The sequence below is a fragment of the Carcharodon carcharias genome, chromosome 7, assembly GCF_017639515.1.
Source record: "Carcharodon carcharias isolate sCarCar2 chromosome 7, sCarCar2.pri, whole genome shotgun sequence".
NCBI lineage: Eukaryota > Metazoa > Chordata > Chondrichthyes > Lamniformes > Lamnidae > Carcharodon > Carcharodon carcharias.
In genome coordinates this window covers 137,866,770-137,887,407 of record NC_054473.1, presented here as the reverse complement: position 1 = coordinate 137,887,407, position 20,638 = coordinate 137,866,770, and the positions used below count along the sequence as shown (strand labels likewise).

The window sequence follows — 20,638 nt, the reverse complement described above, 5'->3', positions numbered from 1 at the left end:
CGTCTAATCACTACTTTCTAATTTGCTCATCTCTTTCACTTTTTTTTAATCGGTGTTGACCTGCACTTTGAGCTCTTTTTTTCTAACTGAATAGTCCTGTCATAGTTTGCCATTCAACTGAGAATTGATAAACAGCCAGGACTAAGGGATCTTACGACTTGAATACAAACCCCAGTGCACTTGTGTAACCAGGCCAACAACTTTTAAAGGCTTTCACTTCATTGTCGTTGGATTTATAAATGAAATTAAGTTGAAGCTACATCTTACACACATCAGGTTTGTTAAAGACTTGGAACACCACAGGACTTTCTGATTATAAATGAGCTCAGTAGCTGTGTTGCTTACCTGTGAACATTTTGATTGTTCTTGTATGTTAGCATGTTTATTTCTCATCTGCAACTAGGCTGATCCATTCATTTATGGAAGACATTTGTTGGATTCCTGAATAAATTATTTGCTGTAATGTTCTATTACAAATCACTTGTATCAAGTGAGGGGATCCTTCACTTGCGACAGTCAGATTCTAACCCCCTCAATTCTATTCCATAGAGACTTTCCAACCATATTGAAGTCATCCTGTTTAACTTTTGGTATTCCCTGGCTGAGATTTCTGTCCATTCCACTCTTGAGATAATCAGTGAGGGATGACTGGTTGATGCAAGGTTTGATTTTTCCTTCCTTTATCTTAAATCTGATGAAGAGCACAAGTTCTACCATGCAACTATGGAATAAACTCACAATCATACTGGAAAAACATAATAGCTTAAAGATTTGCTGGAACTGGGCATGTCATTGTGGTCCTATTCAGTAGCATTTTTCCATTGCCAATCCTACCTGCCTCCAGCATGTTTAATTGGTGATTAATGCAATAAGGCAGCAATTTCTTGAAACCAACAAGGAGTTTGGCAGCAAGCTGATTTTTTCGTGAGGCTAATTGTCAAGCTATTTATAATGGTTCACAACTCACAGGGTATCTCTTCCTGGTCTCAAATTGCTAGGCTACTTAGACACATCCATGCGCGTTAAACTCACCATTATTTTGCCAGCAAATTCTGGCCTAAAGTATTGGATAATCTACTCACTTTAGGCATAGTTTTCCTTATTCTCCAAATGATGTTATCCTCATTACACAAGCACATTCAATGTCCTTTTTAATAATTAATCTAATAAAAATGGATTTTTATGCCTATCTCTTTGTCCGATGCTGTCCAGTGTAAAGCAAGTCAGTCTATGATTGTTTCATTTTTTTCTATATTATTGTAATTCTACGCACTCATTCACATGGATATGTAACTTCAGTCTTGCCTTCACCATTCAATTACCAGAATGCCAAAACCAAACTGTGTTTTATTTCCAACTCAGTTGCTGTCTCGCTTTTAATGCAACATTTAACAGCCGCTTTTACAGTACTGTTTTAAATGGCATTAAAACTTTTCTCTTTAGGATTCTTATTTCATGGCTTTTTTTAATGGTTTTCCTCGCTAAGCAGAATGCAATGTTTCCCAATTAACTATGAGGATGAATCGGTGATTTATGTCTAATCCCATCCATGCAGAACCAATCTGGCTAACCAGCAAAAGCTAACAAAGAACATCAAAGGGAGTTCACATGGCATCCAAAAAGTTGGCAACTCAAGAAAAGCCTTCGGTGTAAAATTATGTGTGAAATCTGCAGTGACCAAGGGCGACTTGTAACAAATGGCAGCAGAACTCAGTGGAATAGTGGGTGAACATTTGGATGAGAGGAAGAATCAAGACAAGAAGATAAATTTCACTTAGCAAAAAAGTGGCATAGACACAATGGGCTGAATGACCTGTAAACTTCTAACATTCCCAATAGGGCTGAATTCCAGATAGCATACTTCTAGCAAGGAATCCAGGGAGCACTAGTAAGGGAATAGATGCTGCCCTGATTTTCCATCTATAGGATTGAATATATTTTATGAATCTGTTATGATCCTCACTCTAAGCATCCAATTGGAGAATCTTTCCCAATAAAGGTGAGAGTCTTCCTCAAGTCATGAAAAGGAGAGAAACGTAATGGATAGCAAGCTGGGTTTGACAAAACCACATGAAGTGACGTGGGAAACAGAGCTCCTCAGCTCCATGTTCACTGCAGGAGCAAGTCATCCTGAAGGATGCCTGTTAGCTGCTCAGGGTTCTAGTAATAATGAAGATTGTTTAGTGCTATTAATTTTTGCCAAAAAGTTATGACTATTTGTAGGGTATGGAGTAGTTTGGAGGTCTGTGTGTGGTAGGGAGATAAAATATGATGCGACTAACTAAGGTTACTTAATAATGCACAGGTGGCTAATTAAGATAATTGAACCTGCAACTAACCATGCTGAGTGCACACTTGATATAGCTACCACCAGAAACAGCCCACTTTTGTGGTTGGGAGCTTACACTCGGATCGAAGAGACTTAAGTTCGTGAGGATTTAACTGCGGCTGGAAGATGCATCTAGCTTTGGCTAAAGAGAGGGATCTCCAGGGTAACCCTCACCATGAAAGTCAGTTCATAAATTAGAAGTTATCCAGCTGAAAAAGGAGAAAGGAAGCAAATCATTGGGAGCTGAGAGTAGTTTCGGACTAGTTGGAGAAGGAAGTGTCCACTTAAGGGATAGAGTAAAGTATAACCATGGATGGGGATTTTCTATCAGTTTAAAAGTTAAATGGGGATCTCTTATTTGGTTAGACTATTGTTGCTGCTGAAAAGTATTTAGACAATGTTGTTTTTAGGTTGTTCATTACAGTAGAACACTCAAAACTTGAAATCTTATATGGATCCCTCCAGTTAGCCACTGGAAATTCAAATATCTTTCTAAGAGTTATCTGTCTCTGTGTGGATCATAAAATACACATTAAAAACTTTAAATGAGGCTATAGATTTAAAATTTAAGTAAGATAGATCAAAACCAATCTGCAGAACAAGTTACAAATTCTCATGTTTGCATGAGAGCCAATAGACAATGCATTTGGCTATTAGTATCCTAAACCAACCAGAAAGCAGGTTATATTAGACTTGGTATTGTGTAATGTGACAGGATTAATTAATGGCATCAGAGTAAAGGCACCTATAGGTAGCAATTACTGCAATATGATTGAATTTTACATCCAGTTTGAAATGGAGAAGAGTGGGCCTACGACTAGTATCTTAAACTTAAATAAGGGCAACTTTGTGGGTGTGAAAGCTGATCTAGCTGAAGTGAACTGGGATATTAGGCTAAAGGATAGATCAATAGAGAAGCAGTGGCAGACATTTAAGGGGATATTTCAGAGTATTCATAATAAGTATATTCTTACTATTTGGAAAAATCCTAAGGGAAGGACCCACCATCCGTGGTTAACTAAAGAAGTTAAGGAACACATCAAATTAAAAAAAAGCATATAACTGTGCAAAGATGAGTGGCAGGACAGATGATTGGTCAGAATATAAAGAACAGCTGAGATTGACTAAAAGGTTAATCATGAGAAATAAATTAGAGTATGTGAGAAATCTAGTTAGAAATATAAAAAGGGATAGCAAGAGATTCTGCAGGCATTTAAAAAGGAAAAGAGTAAGTAAAGTGAGTATTGGTCCTCTAGAGAGTGACAATGGGGAGTTAATATAGATAGTAAGGAAATGGTGGAGGAAATTAACAAATATTTTGCTTCACTATAGAGGATACAAAATTACATTCCAGTAATAGCTGCAAATCAGGAGGTGAAAGGGAGAGAGGAACTTGGTGAAATTGAAATCACAAGGTAAACGATACTGAGCAAATTGATGGAGCTGTAGGCTGACAAGTTTCCGGATCCTGATGGACTACATCATCAAGTCTTAAAAGAGATTGATAATGTAGTAGATGCACTGGTGTTAATTTTCCAAAATTCACTAGATTCTGGAAAGGTTCCATCAGACTGGAAAATAGCAAATGTAACCCTTCCATTCAAGAAGGAATGAAGGCAGAAAACAGAAAACTCTAGGCCAGTTAGCTTGACGTCAGTAGTGGGAAAGTTGTTAGAATTGACCATAAGAAGGTTATAGCTGGGCATTTAGAAAAGCTCAGGGTAATCAGGAATAGTCAGCATGGTTTTGTGAAAGGAAAATCATGTTTAACCAATTTATTGGAGCTTTTGATGGAGTAATATGTGCTGTGGATAAAGGGGAACTTGTAGACATACAGTACTTGGATTTCCAGAAGCTATTTGATATGGTGCCACATCAAAGGTCATTGCGGAAAATAAAAGCACATGGTGTAGGGAGTAACAGATTAGCATGGATAGAAGATTGGATGGCTGACAGATTAACAGAGAGTGTGCATAAAGATTGGCAGGATGTGACAAGTGGAGTCCCGCAGGGAACTGTGCTGGGGCCTCAACTTTTTACAATTTACATCAATGACTTAGATGAAGGGAGCAATGGCATGGTAGCTAAATTTGCAGATGACACAAAGATGGGTAGGAAAGCATGTTGTGAACAGGACATGAGGAGGTTGAAGGCAGATATAGATAGGTTGAGTGAGTGGGCAAAGGTATGGCAAATGGAGTTTAATGTGGGAAAATGTGAAGTTGTTCACTTTGGCAGGAATAATAAAAAAAGGCAGAGAATTACTTAAATGGAGAATGACTGCAGAATTCTGAGGTGCAGGGGGATCTTGGTGTTCTAGTACATGAGTCACAAAAAGTTAATATGCAGGTACAGCAAATAATTAAGAAGGCTAATGGAATGCTATCCTTTATTACGAGAGGAATGGAACATAAAAGTAAGGATGTTATGCTTCATTTATACAGGGCATTGGTGAGACTGCATTTCGAATACTGTGTGCAGTTTTGGTCTCCTTATTTAAGGAAGGAAGTAAATGCATTAGAGGAGGTTCAGAGGAGGTTTACTAGATTAATACCTGGGATGATTGGGGTGCCTTATGAGGAAAGGTTGGCCAGACTGGCCTTGCTTTCACTGGTGTTGAGAAGGGTGAGGGGTGATTTGATTGAAGTCCAAGATCCTGAATGGCCTTGACATTGGACGTGGAAAGGATGTTTCCTCTTGTGCGTGAGCCCAGAACTCGGGGGCACAATTTTAAAATTAAGGGTTGCCCTTTTAAGACTGAGATGAGGAGAATTGTTTTCTCTGAGGGTTGTGCAACTTCGGAACTCTCTGCCTCAGAAGGTGGTGGAGGCGGGGTCACTGAATATTTTTAAGGCAGAGGTAGATGGATCCTTGTTAGGCAAGAGAATCAAAGATCATCGGGAATAGATGAAAATGTAGAATTCGAAACAGAAGCAGGTCAGCCAAGACCTTGAATGACAGAGCAGACTCGAGGAGCTGAATGGTCTACTCCTTTCCTATTTCTTATGTTTATGTATGTTTCTTATATTTCTAATGCAATTTCTCTAAGGCTGGAAATTACTGAGGATATTTTTTTTAAGTGTCTACACACAGGGCTTCTGCTCCACTTCTGGAGAAGTTACGGTGTCAGAGGAGCAGCAACTTTGAGGAAGGTCCCAGCCTGAGCATTTCTGTGCTCCCAGTGATCGTGTCAACCATGCTGGTGAGATGTCTGTCCTTGTTACTGTTGCATCCCACTGGTAAAAGGTTAATACTGCCACAGCATTCATGAAATCTGTTGGTCGCTGTTGAAGGCTTTGTTGCTAACATCAATAAAGTTATAACTTCATTGGCATGAGAATGTTTTGACAGATATCATCTTCATGTAAAAACAGCTGACATTTCCAAGATATTAAATATTAAACTGTTAAATTATCTCCTTTACCTTGGACTTGTGCATTGATTTTCTTCGAACATAACTTGATATGATTTGAAACAAATGTATTGCAGAATCACACTGGCCCATGAGTAGCCTGTTAGATGGTCAGTTTACAGAGAAGTTTAGGAAATGCTGCCATTTGGTTTGAACAATCTTAAGTAAACAAGATCCTTTTACACCATGTACCAGCACTGATTCGTTCGCTGCTGAGTGCACAGTGTTCAGCACCATTTGCCACTCCTCAGATACTGAAGCAGTCCATGCCCAAATGCAGCAAGACCTAGAAAACATCCAGGCCTGGGCTGACAAGTGTCAAGTAACATACGTGCCAGGAATTACCAACTCTAACAAGAGAGTACCTAACCACCGCCCTTGACATTCACTCGCATCACCATCACTGAATCCACCACAATCAATATCTTGGGGGTTACCATTGACCAGGAACTGAACTGGACTAGCCATATATATTTCATCTCATTTCTATATGTCTTAGTTCTGGTGAAGGGTCATACGGACTTGAAACGTCAACTGTATCCCTCTCCGCAGATGCTGTCAGACCTGCTGAGTTTTTCCAGGTATTTTTGTTTTTGTTCTAGCCATATAAATGCTTGGCTACAGGGGTAGGTTAGAGGCTAGGAATCCTTCAACGAGTAACTCACTTCCTGACTCCCCAAAGCTTGTCCACAACCCACAATGCAAAAGTCAAGAGTGTGATGGAATACTGTCCCCTTGCCTGGATGAGTGCAGCTCCAACAACACTCAAGATACTTGACACCATCCAGGCACCCCAACCACAAACATTCACTCTCTCCATCACCGATGCATGTGGCAGCAGTGTGTACCATCTACAAGATGCACTTCAAAAACTCACCAAGGCTCCTTAGACAGCACCTTCCAAACCCACAACCACTGTCATCTAGAAGAACAAGGGCAGCAGATACACAAGAACACCATCACCTGGACGTTCCCCTCCAAGCCACTCACCATCCTGACTTGGAAGTATATTGTGGTCCCTTCAAAACCCTGGAACTTCCTCCCTAACAGCACTGTGGGTGTACCTACACCACAGGGACAGCAATGGTTCAAGAAGTCAGCTCACCACCACCTCAAGGGCAATTAGGAATGGGCAATAAATGCTGGCTTAGCCAGCGAAGCTCACATCCCTTGAACGAAAAAAAATCAAAATTTCATTGTCGTGCCTATTTTTGGTGAGTTTAGCAAGTGACCATGTTTAACAAATTTATGCTTCATATTTATTCTTACAAATTTCGTACTATTTAACATTCATACTTAGCTTAGACAGCTGAGTGAACTTAGTGGTGAAAGTATATTTTCAGGAGATTGAGAATGTAATCTTTATGAACATACTAATGTCTCAAATCGTTAACAATAGAGATTCATGCCACTGAGTATTGTTTTACTGTCAGGTTGCTTTTAGTATTGGTATTTGTGAATTGTTTATGACACTTAGACTTGAAACCAATTCTGAATGTACCAGAAGGACATTGGAGGGGTGTGCTCCACTCAATAAAATTCTCTCCAATGACTCACACAGAGTTTATTTTGTACTTCTTTTAAACTGACCCTGAAGAGGAAGATAGAGCGTAAGTCTGCAGACCAGCTCCCTTATAGGCTGTAGTTGTTAACAGCATGGAATAATTAATCTTTTGCTGACATCAGAAACTCACTGCTGTTCAACTTCTTCATTTTCAATGTGAATGATATTACTGGTGTCAGATTAAACAGAATATTTGAAATGCAAATTGGCTTGCTAAGAATTTTGTAAATTTACTGAAAAAAGGCAAAGGACGAGATTGCTGTATGAAAATTTATTTTTTCCCACAACATAACATAGATAATTATAATAGTTGAAATTAAGCGTATGAAAGCATTGTATTTGAAATACTAGGATATTGGTTTGTGGTAGTATTGTACTATATATTACAGATAGAGATACTCTGTCAAATCCTCTTCAATAGTTTATGACAGAAAACAGAGTTCGTAACAAAGTAATGGGCAAACCTGGGACTTGTTTGTGTCTTTCTTACATCAGGAATTTGCTTACACCTCAGATTCTGTTTAGATGTATTAGACTGTGGGTTTCTAACAGGGTCAGCTGGGAGAATTGAGTCCAAATCCTGGTGTCAACAATCTCCGCACCAAACAGTTCTGAAGGGGAAATTTTTCCAACAGATAGCTGAATTCTCATACCATGCAATCTCACCTCATAGCCAGTTGATCAAAATAGGAGATGACAGCATCTGTTGAAAATTATTAATAACTGGACTCCCTACCCACCAGGCTAATGAATACAGTAGACAAGCACAACCTTGAGCCTTCTAATTGTTGCAAATACTGCCTCCTGCATTTAGATAGTAAGTAAACAAACTACCCTTTTCAAATGTTTTTTTACCTCACACCATTCATTGTGAAGATATCCTTGTTTTACAGTAGAGATCAATCACAATCATAACTTCCAGCAAAGGGCAGGGGCTGCAAACTTGTAAAACATGTTCTCCTTAAATCCCTACACTGTAAAACTTCAAGTATTCTTAGGAAGGCTGTTTTTAAGAAGTTAGCATTTTCAGCCTTTACTTGAACTGTAAGAACACAAACTATTTTGTAACAACAATGGGACTCAGCAGTTTTCAATTATAACAGGATTTTTTATTAATAAATATTTAACTGTTCCAGTTGTATTTGTGCTCAGTTGGTGGTGCAGCATCTTAGTGTACTGTGGGTTTACACCAATGATTCTTCACGTGAAACATTTCTGATCCAAGTTAACTGTCAAGGAAATGTGCCACCCTCCAAGAAGAAAGGTAGGAAGTTGGTAATAAATCCATGTATTTGCAAGTAACTGCAGTTGGGGAAGCACTGAAAGAAGCCAACATGTAACATTTGGACTGCCTTCTTGCCTGTAAATTGTGTGTGGTGCTCACAGAGTTAAAGGGGAAGAGTAGCAATTAATATTTGAGAGGTGGATAGGGGAATTCATAAAAATGTTTCATTACTTGATTTCATCTTCCTTTGTGAAATCTTAAAAGTTTATCTAGCTTTGGTACTAGTGCAGAAGGGAGATGAAAGCAATCTGCACAGGTGCTGAACATGAACCTAAATGACAGGAGCTGGATGGGTTGAATGACCTTTCCTCATTCTCACCTTCTTATGTTCTTATGTAATATTAATGCATTTTTGATGTCATGAGCAAGACATCTGATCTTAAATTCTGTGCAGTAGTGCCACTGTTACAAGAGCACTATATTTTATTTATATAACAGTATGCATCATTGTATGGCTCTTTCATTATTCTTATCTTTAATTTATTGCTACATAACATTAATGTGGTGTTTATCTCATTAGTATTTTAATATACAAAAATTGGGAAAATACTGAGTGCAGCTATGCATGAAATAGTCCCTTTCTTTGACTGTTTTTGGGAGTTGTACATGTTATGGAAATGTGGTACTTTTCTGTTAATGAGGGAGCCATAAACAGTTTGTGGTAAATCAGTGTTACAGCAAAAAGCTGCTGGCTTAAATATGCAAATGCTATGTACATAACAGTCATTAATTGCATTGCTGTTAAAGCCCAAATTATTTACTTCTCCTCATAACTTTTAAAAAGCCTTTTTATTTGGTGAATTGTGTATTTCTTGTAAATTTCTATCATATGTAAAAGTATTTGAGGGATTTTTGTTCCGCCCCCAAAACACATTTGGCCTGTTACCATCTGCAGTCAGGACGGTGATGGAGTCCAACTTACAGGTAGTTTTAAATATATAGCAGTAATTGTTGCTCCTTGTCAACCCTGGTGTGGGAATGCAGCAACATCTCTCTCCATCACCTCCCTCCAATAGATGTGAATCTTGTGTATTAGAATTATAGCAGATCTATCAAGATTGTTGTTATCAGCTACATTGAGCCATTTTTCCTCCATCCTTTTCAACATTTACCTGATTTCTGCTCATCAGTCTCTACAGTGAGTTGGTTTAAGTAGCGTGTACACTGATTACACGCTCTACAATTATAGACGCAATGTATTAGTCCCTTAGCATGATATGTTGCTGGTCATACCCAACAAAATAGATGTTCGGTTGGTTATATAGGAAATATGTTTTTAAAAATAACATTGCAATTGTACATTGAAAAAAAAACTTTGAATTCCAGAGGTGGGGTGAGACTGATTGCACTTGACATAAAGGCAGCATTTGAATGAGGGTGGCATCAAGGAGCCTTGGAAAAATTGAAATCATTGGGCATCAGAGGAAAACTCTTCACTGGTTGGAGTCATATGTAGCACTAAGGGAGATGGATGTGGTTGTTGGAGGTCAATCATCACAGTCTCAGGACATCATTGCAGGAGTTCCTCAGGGTGGCATAATATATCCAACCATCTTCAGCTGCTTCATCAATTACTTTCTGTTTGACCTATGGCCAGTAGTGGCAATGTTTGCTGATGATTGCAGTGTTCAGTGCCATTCACAACTCCTCAGACACAGAAGCAGTTCGTGCCCACATGCAGGAAGATCTAGACAACATTCAGGCTTGAGCTGATATGTGGCAAAAGAAATTCATGCTGCACATATGCCAGGCTATGACTATCTCCATTAAGAGAGTATGTAACCGTCTCCCCTTGACATTCAAAGGCATTACCAACTTTGAATCTCCCACCATCAGCACTCTGGGGATTACCATTGACCAAAAAGTTAACCGGACCAACTATATAAATAAAAGCAAAAAACTGCAGATGCTGGAAATCCAAAACAAAAATAAAAATACCTGGAAAAACTCAGCAGATTTGGCAACATCTGCGGAGGGGAACACAGTTAACGTTTTGAGTCCGTAATACTCTTCAACAGAACTAAGTAAAAATAGAAAAGAGGTGAAATATAAGCTGGTTTAAGGGGGGTGTGGGACAGGTAGAGCAGGATAGAGGGCCAGTGATAGGTGGAGATAGCCAAAAGATGTCATAGACAAAAGGACAAAGAGGTGTTGAAGGTGGTGATATTATATAAGGAATGTGCTAATTAAGGGTAGAAAGCAGGACAAGCAAGGTACAGATAGCCCTAGTGGGGGTAGGGTGGTGTGAAGGGAAGGGATCGAAATAGGCTAAAAGTAGAGATAAAACAATGGATGGAAATACATTTTAAAATAATGGAAATAGGTGGGAAAAGAAAAATCTATATAAATTATTGGGTAAAAAAGCAGGGATCAGAAAGGGAGTGGGAATGGAGAAGAGAGTTCATGATCTAAAATAGTTGAACTCAATATTCAATCCAGAAGGCTGTAAAGTGCCTAATCAGAAGATGAGGTGCTGTACCTCCAGTCTGCGTTGAGCTTCACTGAAACAATGCAGCAGGCCAAGGACGGACATGTGGGCATGAGAGCAGGGTGGAGTTTTGAAATGGCAAGCGACAGGGAGGTCTGGGTCATGCTTGCGGACAGACCGAAGGTGTTCTGCAAAGTGGTCACCCAGTCTGTGTTTTGGTCTCTCCAATGTAGAGGAAACCACATTGGGAGCAACGAATGCAATAGACTAAATTGAGGGAAGTGCAAGTGAAATGCTGCTTCACTTGAAAGGAGTGTTTGGGCCCTTGGACGGTGAGGAGAGGGGAAGTAAAGGGGCAGGTGTTGCACCTTTTGCGGTTGCATGGGAAGGTGCCGTGGGAGGGGGTTGAGGTGTAGGGGGTGATGGAGGAGTGGACCAGGGTGTTCTGGAGGGAACGATCCCTGTGGAATGCCACCAGGGGGGGCAGTGAAGGGAAGATGTGCCACCACTGAACACATCTTCCCTTCACCCTCCCACGGCAACTTCCCATGCAACCGCAAAAGGTGCAACACCTGCCCCTTTACTTCCCCTCTCCTCACCGTCCATGGGCCCAAACACTCTTTTCAAGTGAAGCAGCATTTCACTTGCACTTCCCTCAATTTAGTCTACTGCATTCGTTTCTCCCAATGCGGTTTCCTCTGCAATGGAGAGACCAAACGCAGACTGGGTGACCGCTTTGCAGAACACCATCGGTCTGTCCGCAAGCATGACCCAGACCTCCCTGTTGCTTGCCATTTCAACACTCCACCCTGCTCTCATGCCCACATGTCCGTCCTTGGCCTGCTGCATTGTTCCAGTGAAGCTCAATGCAAACTGGAGGAACAGCACCTCAGCTTCTGACTAGGCACTTTACAGCCTTCCGGACTGAATATTGAGTTCAACAATTTTAGATCATGAACTCTTTCCTCCATCCCCACCCCCTTTCCAATACCCCTTTTTTTCCCCCAATAATTTATATAGATTTTTCTTTTCCCACCTATTTCCATTATTTTTAAATGTATTTCCATCCATTGTTTTATCTCTACTTTTAGCCTGTTTCGATCCCTTCCCTTCACCCCATCCTACCCCCACTAGGGCTATCTGTACCTTGCTTGTCCTGCTTTCTACCCTTAATTAGCACATTCCTTAGATAATATCACCACCTTCAACACCTCTTTGTCCTTTTGTCTATGACATCTTTTGACTATCTCCACCTATCACTGGCCCTCTACCCAGCTCTACCTGTCCCACCCCGCTTAAACCAGCTTATATTTCATCTCTTTTCTATTTTTACTTAGTTCTGTTGAAGAGTCATATGGACTCGAAACATTAACAATGCTCCTCCCAGATGCTGCCAGACCTGCTGAGTTTTTTCAACTATATAAATACTTTGACTACAAGAGCTGGTCAGAATCTGGGAATTCTGCAGCAAATAACTCACCAAAGCCTGTCCACTATCTACAAGACAGGAGTGAGATGGAATACTCTCCACTTGCCTGTGTGCCTGCAACTCCAACAACATGCGAGCAGCTCGATACCATCCAAGGCAAACCCGCTCACTTGATTGACATCCCAACCACCTTAAACATTCACTCCCTCTACCATTGGCGCACAGTGGCAGCAGTATTTATCACATAAAAGATGCACTGCTACAACTTGCCAAGCTTTGACAGCACCTTCCAAACCCGTGACCTCTAGCAGTTAGAAGGACAAGGGCTGCAGATGCATGGAAACACCGCCACCTGCAAGTTCTGCTTTAAACCATTCTGACTTGGAAATATATCACTCTTCCTTCACAGTTGCTGAGTCAAATCCCTGGAACTCCCTCACTAACAGCACAGTGGGTGTATCTCCACTGCATGGATTGTACCAGTTCAAGATGAAGGTTCACTAATACCACCCCCCTCCCAAGAATGAATTGAAAATATTTTAGTTAAGTGACTGAGACAGTCTCATACAATGCAATTGTCCCATCAGATTTTCTCCTTTGCATTACAAAATGCAGATACTTATGCTGAAATATGGATCATAAGTGTGGGAATCCTGGTTAAATTTTCTGTTTCTTAGTTTGGTGACATTAAAACCAATTGTAGTGAGGTGGCATTGTGGCTAAATGCACCATCTGAGCACAGATGAGGAATTGAATCTGAGACCTTCTCATCTCAGTACATCGCCACATGGTACATTTGTCCATCTAGAGAAGTTCGCTTTTCAGTATTTTCAATAATGATGCTGTAACAAAATGTTCATGTTGTCTCAGAGAAAAGGTCTATAACATAGGGCCAATTAAGAGAAAATCTCATAAGACTATGGTTAGGATTTCTAACCTGATAAAAGTAGACAACAAAATATTCTTTGTGAAAGATCTACTTGATTTTAACCAATATTTACTCTCCCTACCTCTTCCCCTAAGTGCACGGATTCCTTGTTGGTTGTCTTTCCATGGGGCTTAGTTGCCTTCTAATATTTTGTCCAAGTAGCCTGTATTCTAGTGTGTGCATTGATGTCAATTATTGATAGGCTTTTGCTGAGCAGGGTCATCACAGGGTAGCCTGATCCTGTTGTACATGCACACACACAGACATGGACATATCCAGCATGACCACTAAATAGCATTCACAAGCAGGAGCCCCAGCTAAGTTTTTCCTCTTCAATCTAAGGTTGTTAGTACCATCTGCAGCAGCTTATTCTTTTCCAGGTAAAATCAGCTAACCCACACACTAGGGATCAAATCAAGGATTTTTCTGATTGTTATGTCTTAAAAGACTTTCTGGCTAAATTTACTCAGCCTTTGGGGAGTGCCCCAAGACAACTTTTGGTGAGTCTCTAAAACTTAGCCACTGACCAAGAGGAAGAAGCGGAAATGTGGAGATGATGTTCAATAATACTAAGCATAAGTAGGGCAAGGTATTAAAAGATGGACATCAAAATCAACTAAAAATGACGTGTGGAACAAGTAAACAGGTTCTGGTACCAAGGATAAAGAGTTAGCAGCAGTTACACAGCAGATGTTAAGGGAAGATTCAAAAATATTGGTAATATTTTCAGCAAGCTGAAGAATCAATGGAGCGGCTAGAGCCAAAACGCACAGTCATCATCTAATCAGGCTTGGTGAATGACATTCAGATTTACCCCCTTACAAAGAAAAATCAGCAGTGGTTGGAGGCTCTCCAGAACTGACATATGTAATACAGGCTGGACATCTTGCTCTGGGACCATCACAGGACAGCACCATTCAGTGAAGTGGCTCAGCATGCAATCAATTGAGATCACCAGCTTCCACAGAAAACTGCTCACACAGGTTCTGTGATTTTTGGATGACTGACGGCATAATATGTCTCAAATGTTTGTGATGTCAGGTCCAGAAAAAAAAGACCAGGATGTCCAGGATATTGTTGGGTGGGTAGGTTTTGGAGGAATGGGACTTGAGGGCAGAGCTTCACATACAAGGACAGTACATTCTCAATGCAGCAATTGGATTTTTCATGAAATGCCAGTAGGACTTGGAAGAAAAGTAGATTTAATGTCTGTAAAGAAGTTTGCAAAAGATAAACAAAAATTGATTTTTCTGAATTCGAATATAAATAATTGTAAAAATTACGTTTAGAAATATGAAGATGACATACTGAAGAAATGAGACATAAAATATTTTGTAGAAGAGGTATTAATTAATTATTGGGAGAAGAGAATATAAGAAGTACAAAGATTACCAGTATATTTAAAAGAGACAAAATGATACAGATGAAGCACTGACAGAAAACTATCAGTAGCTATAGTACAATTTGAAAGGACAAATAATTTAAGAAGGTGATCGGTTGACTATATACAGAGATAGTGAGAAATGGTACAATTTTGGTAAACTGAGACAAATACAATGAAAAATGATCTGTAACCATTTTATATTTTACCTGTTTTAAATATTACAGAGATTATTTATTTCTGCATATTATCTTCCCCATTTCTTTCAAGCTGGAGAATTAAGTGTACAAACAGATGCTGCCTTTATATTGGTGTCAGTGGGGTTTTTTTTTGCAATGAGTTCCTGAGTTGTCGACCTCGTGCAACTAGCAGAAACCCCAATGTAATCCTGTTAGATTTGCTACAATTGACACACAGAAGAAACTCTTTCTTCGACTGGAACTTCCTATTTTAAGTGTTCCATCTCTTCAGTAAAACATTTTTAATTTTAAATTATAATTTTGCATTTCCTTATCGTGAGTTTACCTTTGTAATTGAAGGTGGCCATTTCTTGTGTGCTTAGTCATTTGTTGTGAATTCTAACATGGCTGCGAAGCCTAAACGCCGACCTGCATAGCTTTCCACAGTGCGGGCAAGGATGAATTATCTGATTTGGTTGGGTCTGCCCAGCCTTTCTAGCTTGCCTTTTGTTCTTAGCTGCCTGTATTTTTGTTCGAAGGAAGCAATACCACGACTTAAGATCGTTCCCTAGTTAGTTCTTTGTTGTTTCTCCCAACCCGTATTGGACATGCCGCATTTCCTGAGGTTTGCCTTCAAAGAATCCTTGAACCTTAATCTCCACCTACCTTGCAGGCAGTGTCCAAGTTTAAGTTGTGAATGCATGACTGCTTTAGGAATCAATCATATTTACTACATGTCCATTCCATCTGAGCTGAGCTTGAATTTCTTAAATCACAAGTATTATTAGTAGAATTATAATTTCTCCTTTCTTAATAATTAACATTTTTATAAATGCGATTTGAAATATCTCCTCAGTTAAACCTTTTCTGACTTCTAAAATGCATCTTAGTAAATTTGTAGATTTATATTAGGGATCACAAAATTTGGAAAAAGGTCAGTGGCTGACTTGGAGACATGGGCAATGTCGCCCCCACCCCCCCACCAACCCCTTGTTGGGGAGTGGGGGCGGGGGGGGAAGAATGTGCGGGCAGGTTCCCAATCGGCACAGCGATAAAAACAAAAAACTGCGGATGCTGGAAATCCAAAACAAAAACAGAATTACCTGGAAAAACTCAGCAGGTCTGGCAGCATCGGCGGAGAAGAAAAGAGTTGACGTTTCGAGTCCTCATGACGCTTCAACAGAATTGACGTCTGCTCGGAAGCACTGTGCACTCCCTGTGCGGGTGGGGGGAGATTCCCTGAGCCGGGAGTGCGCTCTTTCGCACATGCGCGTGAAAGAGCGCACAGATCTCCCGGAGGCAAAGTGCCGCCTCAGGGAGATTGCTGGAAGTTTAAAAAATTTGTGGAAGTGTGGAAAAAACTTCCTGACATGTTCCTTCATGTGACACTGTCACATGAGCTGGGACATGTCAATTTCTTTTATTTCAACATTTCATAAACATTTTAGAGCCCTCATGAAATCTCATCCTGCCCGTGGGTGAGGTTTCATGTTTTTTCTGAAGGCCGCCTGGCCTCCTTGCCTGTCCTCCGACCTTAAGGTTGGACGGGCAGGTCCTTTAATTAGCTTAATTGCTTTTTTAAAGGCCTTAAGTGGCCGTTGACAGTTCGGCGGGCACCCAGCCGACTCGGCTGCGCGACCACCGAACTGAAAATCTAAATGATGCAGGGTGACATCGGGACACATGCCTGTCATCACCCCGCGTCATTTTACGCAACGGCGAGCGGGCCCCGCTCCCCCCCCTTGCCAACTGGAAGATGTAGCCCATAGACTTTGGAATAAATGAGTTGGGTCTTAAGGAAGAGACTTTCCCACTGAGTGGGATCGGATGTTATTCCGTTACACCCTAATCACCAATTATGGACTGGCTACCAACGAAAGGAAGACAAATTGAAATTAAAGTAATAAAAGAGATGGTTAGCATTAAAACAATATTTTTAAAAGTAAACTACCATGCTCAAAACTGAAAATACATTCCAGGGATTGTAATAACATCCTTCTTCCATATGTATCTTTTGACAATATATCAGTAACAGCATATTTTCTACTGCTACACTGTAAGGCCGGGATTTTCCGAAATCGGGCATGGTCGGTGGCATGAGCGGACAATATGGCGTGATTGGTTTCATGATGACACGAAACCAGTTTGCGATTGTCCTGTTAGCCTGCCAATGGCAGGCCGCGTTTCCCACCATCGGGCGTGAGGAACCTCATTGTAATACATCTGCGCATCGTTATTAGGCCAGCCGCCAGAATAGTTTCTCCTCCCACCACCCCCCGCACGGCTGGATCAACTGTCTGCTTCAGCAGGAAAGCATGCCAACGTGTTTCACAACAGCATATAAAAAGTGTGCACTTGGCGGCCTGCACTTTGAAGGGAACTCGTAGGTGAGTACACACCAATAATGTGCAGCGCCTGCCAGGGTCGCCTGTTGGATTTCAAGCTTGAGGCGCGTTGGGGGTGGGGCGGGCAACAGCTGTGGTGTGGTTGAGGTGACTTGAGTGGGGGAGCAAGAGCAGCCCTGATATTGAGGTAACTTGTGCGGGTTGGGCAAGGGCTGCCTTGCGGTTGAATATAGTGCACAAGCATTTGGGGTTGGGGGTATGGTGGGCGAGGGTAGTGGCCACGCATTAGGTACACCTTATATAATGTGACCATTCATCTGCAACTGAGACAGTTCAAGCGCAGCCATTGATATGTTTGGAGTCGAGTTTGTAGCTTATGTGCCCACTCAAGCAACACCGAGGCATCAAAGTGCCACAAAGTGCTCCAGAGCTTTTCACCACCAACACCACCCCCCCAACCGACACAGGCTGCAAAGCCATGAGCATTTTTGTATACTGCAGAACAGTTGTACGACTGCACATGTTGTACAATCTCCTTGCTAAAGCTGGCCATGGAGCAGTCACTGGTGGAGGCGCTTATAGCCCCTTGCAATGTCAGCATTCCGGTTTGGACCAGTCTCCCTCATGGTTCAAGCTAGCTGTGCAGCCTTGCAGTGCGGGTTAGGAGAGTGCCTGCGTCTGAGCTAAGAGCACAGCATGCAGCCCAATGGGCAAAGCTGCAGCCAATCGGTTGGTTGGAGTGGAGCGGAGGTGGGTGGGGTCTCAGGCAGCCATACAGCATACTAATCTCTGGCCATCCAAGTGGTGGTCAACGCTCACCAGGAAGCATTAAGGGGCCTTCAGACTTAACCAGGACATGTTCTTAGTACACCCATGCTAACCAACGTGTCTCTCTTTCATCCTGCAGGAGGGGTATATCAGGAGCATGGAGACTGGTGAATTAGCTGTATGCCTAATGGCCTACAGTGCGCGAAGACGACAGAGGAGAGAGTGACTGAGGCTACAGGCTGCACAGAAGGAGGAGCAGTACCTTCTGGGCAAAAGGGCCGCTGAGGCTCCCACACACCCCGCCTTAGAGTCACAGCGAGCCATCACCTAGCTAGACGCTACCTTTCATTCCTGCAGATGACCGAGAACCAGTGTTGCCGAAGACTGCACATTTCTTGGGAACTGGTCGGTCATGGCCGCCCCCTGCAGGATTTGACGCGACAGGGACATGAAGGGCATCCATTGCCAGTAGCCACGAAAGTGACCGGGGCACTCAATTTCTACCCCACTGGCTCCTTTCAGGGATCCACAGGTGACCTCTGTGGGATCTCAAGCCTCCACCCACAAATGCATTCATGAGGTCAAGGATATCACCTTTGTGAGGGCGCACAACTTTGTGCATTTCATCCGGGTCCAGGACAACCAGGATGCAAGAGCAATTGGATTCGCCCAGATCCTGGGTTTTCCACAGGTACAGGCTGCGATCAACTGCACTCAACTGCCCAGGTCTTCATTGCAACACGTGGTCAACTATATCAAGCACAAGGAATTCCATTGTAACACATCCTGCAGGCATGCGCATGGTTTCCAGGGTGTGCGCATGACACCTACATCCTCAGTCAATCACAGATCCCTGAAGTCTTCCAGAAGCTGCAGGGATGGCTTCTCAGGCACAAGGGCTACACACTGAGGCCATGGCTGATAACACCCATACGGCAGCCTCATATTGCAGCAGAGCAAAAGTATAATGAGGCTCATGCTGCAACTCGCGAGTTGGTGGAGCAGATAATCAGGTTGCTGAAGATGAGGTTCTGGTGCCTGGGCCGGTCTGGTAGAGCCCTGCAATACAGCCCACAGAGGGTGTCATGCATTGTTGTTGTCTGCTGCGCCCTTTACAACCTGTTGCTGCAATGGGGAGAGGAGCTGGCTGAGGAGGAGCTGGAGGTCTCCTCCAACGAGGAGGATGCCTGCGGGGATGAAGGCGAGGGGATCCTCGAAGGAAACGATGACCGGGATGAGACCCTCACACTGTATAGATTCGGCAGGCATGCTTGGGAGGCCCTCATAGCTTCTAGATTTATAGAGGATGATAATGACATGCAGTGAGGAGACCCTACAGATCATCATATTGCATCTGTGATCGTTTGACTCCCGTCTGACTTATGGAAGTGCACATACCCTCTGTGATATTGCTCCTGTCATGAAGACACAGTGGAGGCCCTAGTGGTTACTCAATTGCAGGAGGATGATGATGACATGCAATGAGGACACTCCGTGGATCTTCACATAGCCTCTGACAGTGTCTGACTTCTGTCTGGCTGAGGGCAGCTTGTTTGTGCTCTGTGATCAGGGTCATATCATAGAGATGCAGCCATGAAACTTTAGAAGCATCTGATCCTTTGTCCGCCATCAGCACCTCAGCCCTTCAGGAGCACAGCATAACTGGTCACAGATGCTGAAGAGATGGGGGACAGCCCTACCTTAAAAGGTGCTGAGAGCACACAGAGAGAATGATGGAACTTTGTGACTCCTGCCCTTTACATTCTGGCAGCAATGACAAGCACCATGAAGGTGCAGGCATCAGTAATGTGTTCAGGGTGTGTGAGGCTGACTTTTGTCTGAAGGCTGCATAAAACACAGGGAAGAGGCCTTGGACTGAGACATCTGCCTTTTTCTTGTGCAAAAAGATTTCACATCTGAGTGACACGAACACTGCTCATCAGAACAAGGAGCCATAGGCAGGGAGACATTCTTAGGAGTTTATTGACAAGTGAACAGCATGTAGAAGTGATTAACACCCGTGTCCAGGCTGTGCAACTAATTCTTCTTAACTTTCCTAACCTTGCCGCTACGTCTTGGTGCTCCCCAGACATCCACAGCAAAGGTGGAGGCAGCCTGCCGACTGCTACGCGCTGACTGCTACGCACTGTTTGTGATGACCCTTGGCGGGCATTCACTAGAGGGCCAAGACCTGAAGGGCCCCAGCCTATTTTCGGGGTCTTGCTGTCTGGCAGCGACACCCTCCTCAGCCTGTGAAGCTGGAGCTGATGAGGTCACAGGAAGAGGGGATTTTGATGGCTGGACACTCCTGGAGTCACCTGGATGGATGGCCCTGGGGTGTGCACATGCTGATCTTCCTCCCTTTAGGTGCCAAAAGGCCCCAGGCTGACTCAAGGAGAAGGGTTAGTTGGAGTGAGATCGAGGTGCCTGGCACTCCTCTTGCGTACACACTATTAAAGGCCAACTATGGCATCAGTGATTGAATTGAGCCAGCACAGCAGTGCAGAAGTGAAATACTGGACCAAGGCCTCCATGGTGGCTGCCACCCTACCAGTATTGACCTCAGTGCATTGGTATGCCAGCACTACCA

General features: G+C 42.4%; 1 protein-coding gene across 12 annotated transcripts in view; it reads left to right on the top strand.

Annotated features, from left to right (window-relative positions):
* The window catches only part of fto (FTO alpha-ketoglutarate dependent dioxygenase), a 426,363-nt gene that overhangs the window by 185,528 nt on the left and 220,197 nt on the right, over positions 1-20,638 (top strand). Inside the window, exon 9 of one of the 12 annotated variants that reach the window (XR_005943489.1) lies at positions 5,410-5,531. The exons of 10 other annotated variants lie outside the window; for them this stretch is intronic. Coding sequence is in view for 1 of the 2 variants with exons in the window: in XM_041191085.1 (XP_041047019.1) it covers positions 5,410-5,476 (67 nt within the window). In the remaining variant the exon portion in view is untranslated. Of the gene's footprint in view, positions 1-5,409; positions 6,162-20,638 lie in introns of those variants that run through there. One more of the 12 variants, XM_041191085.1, reaches the window with a different exon arrangement.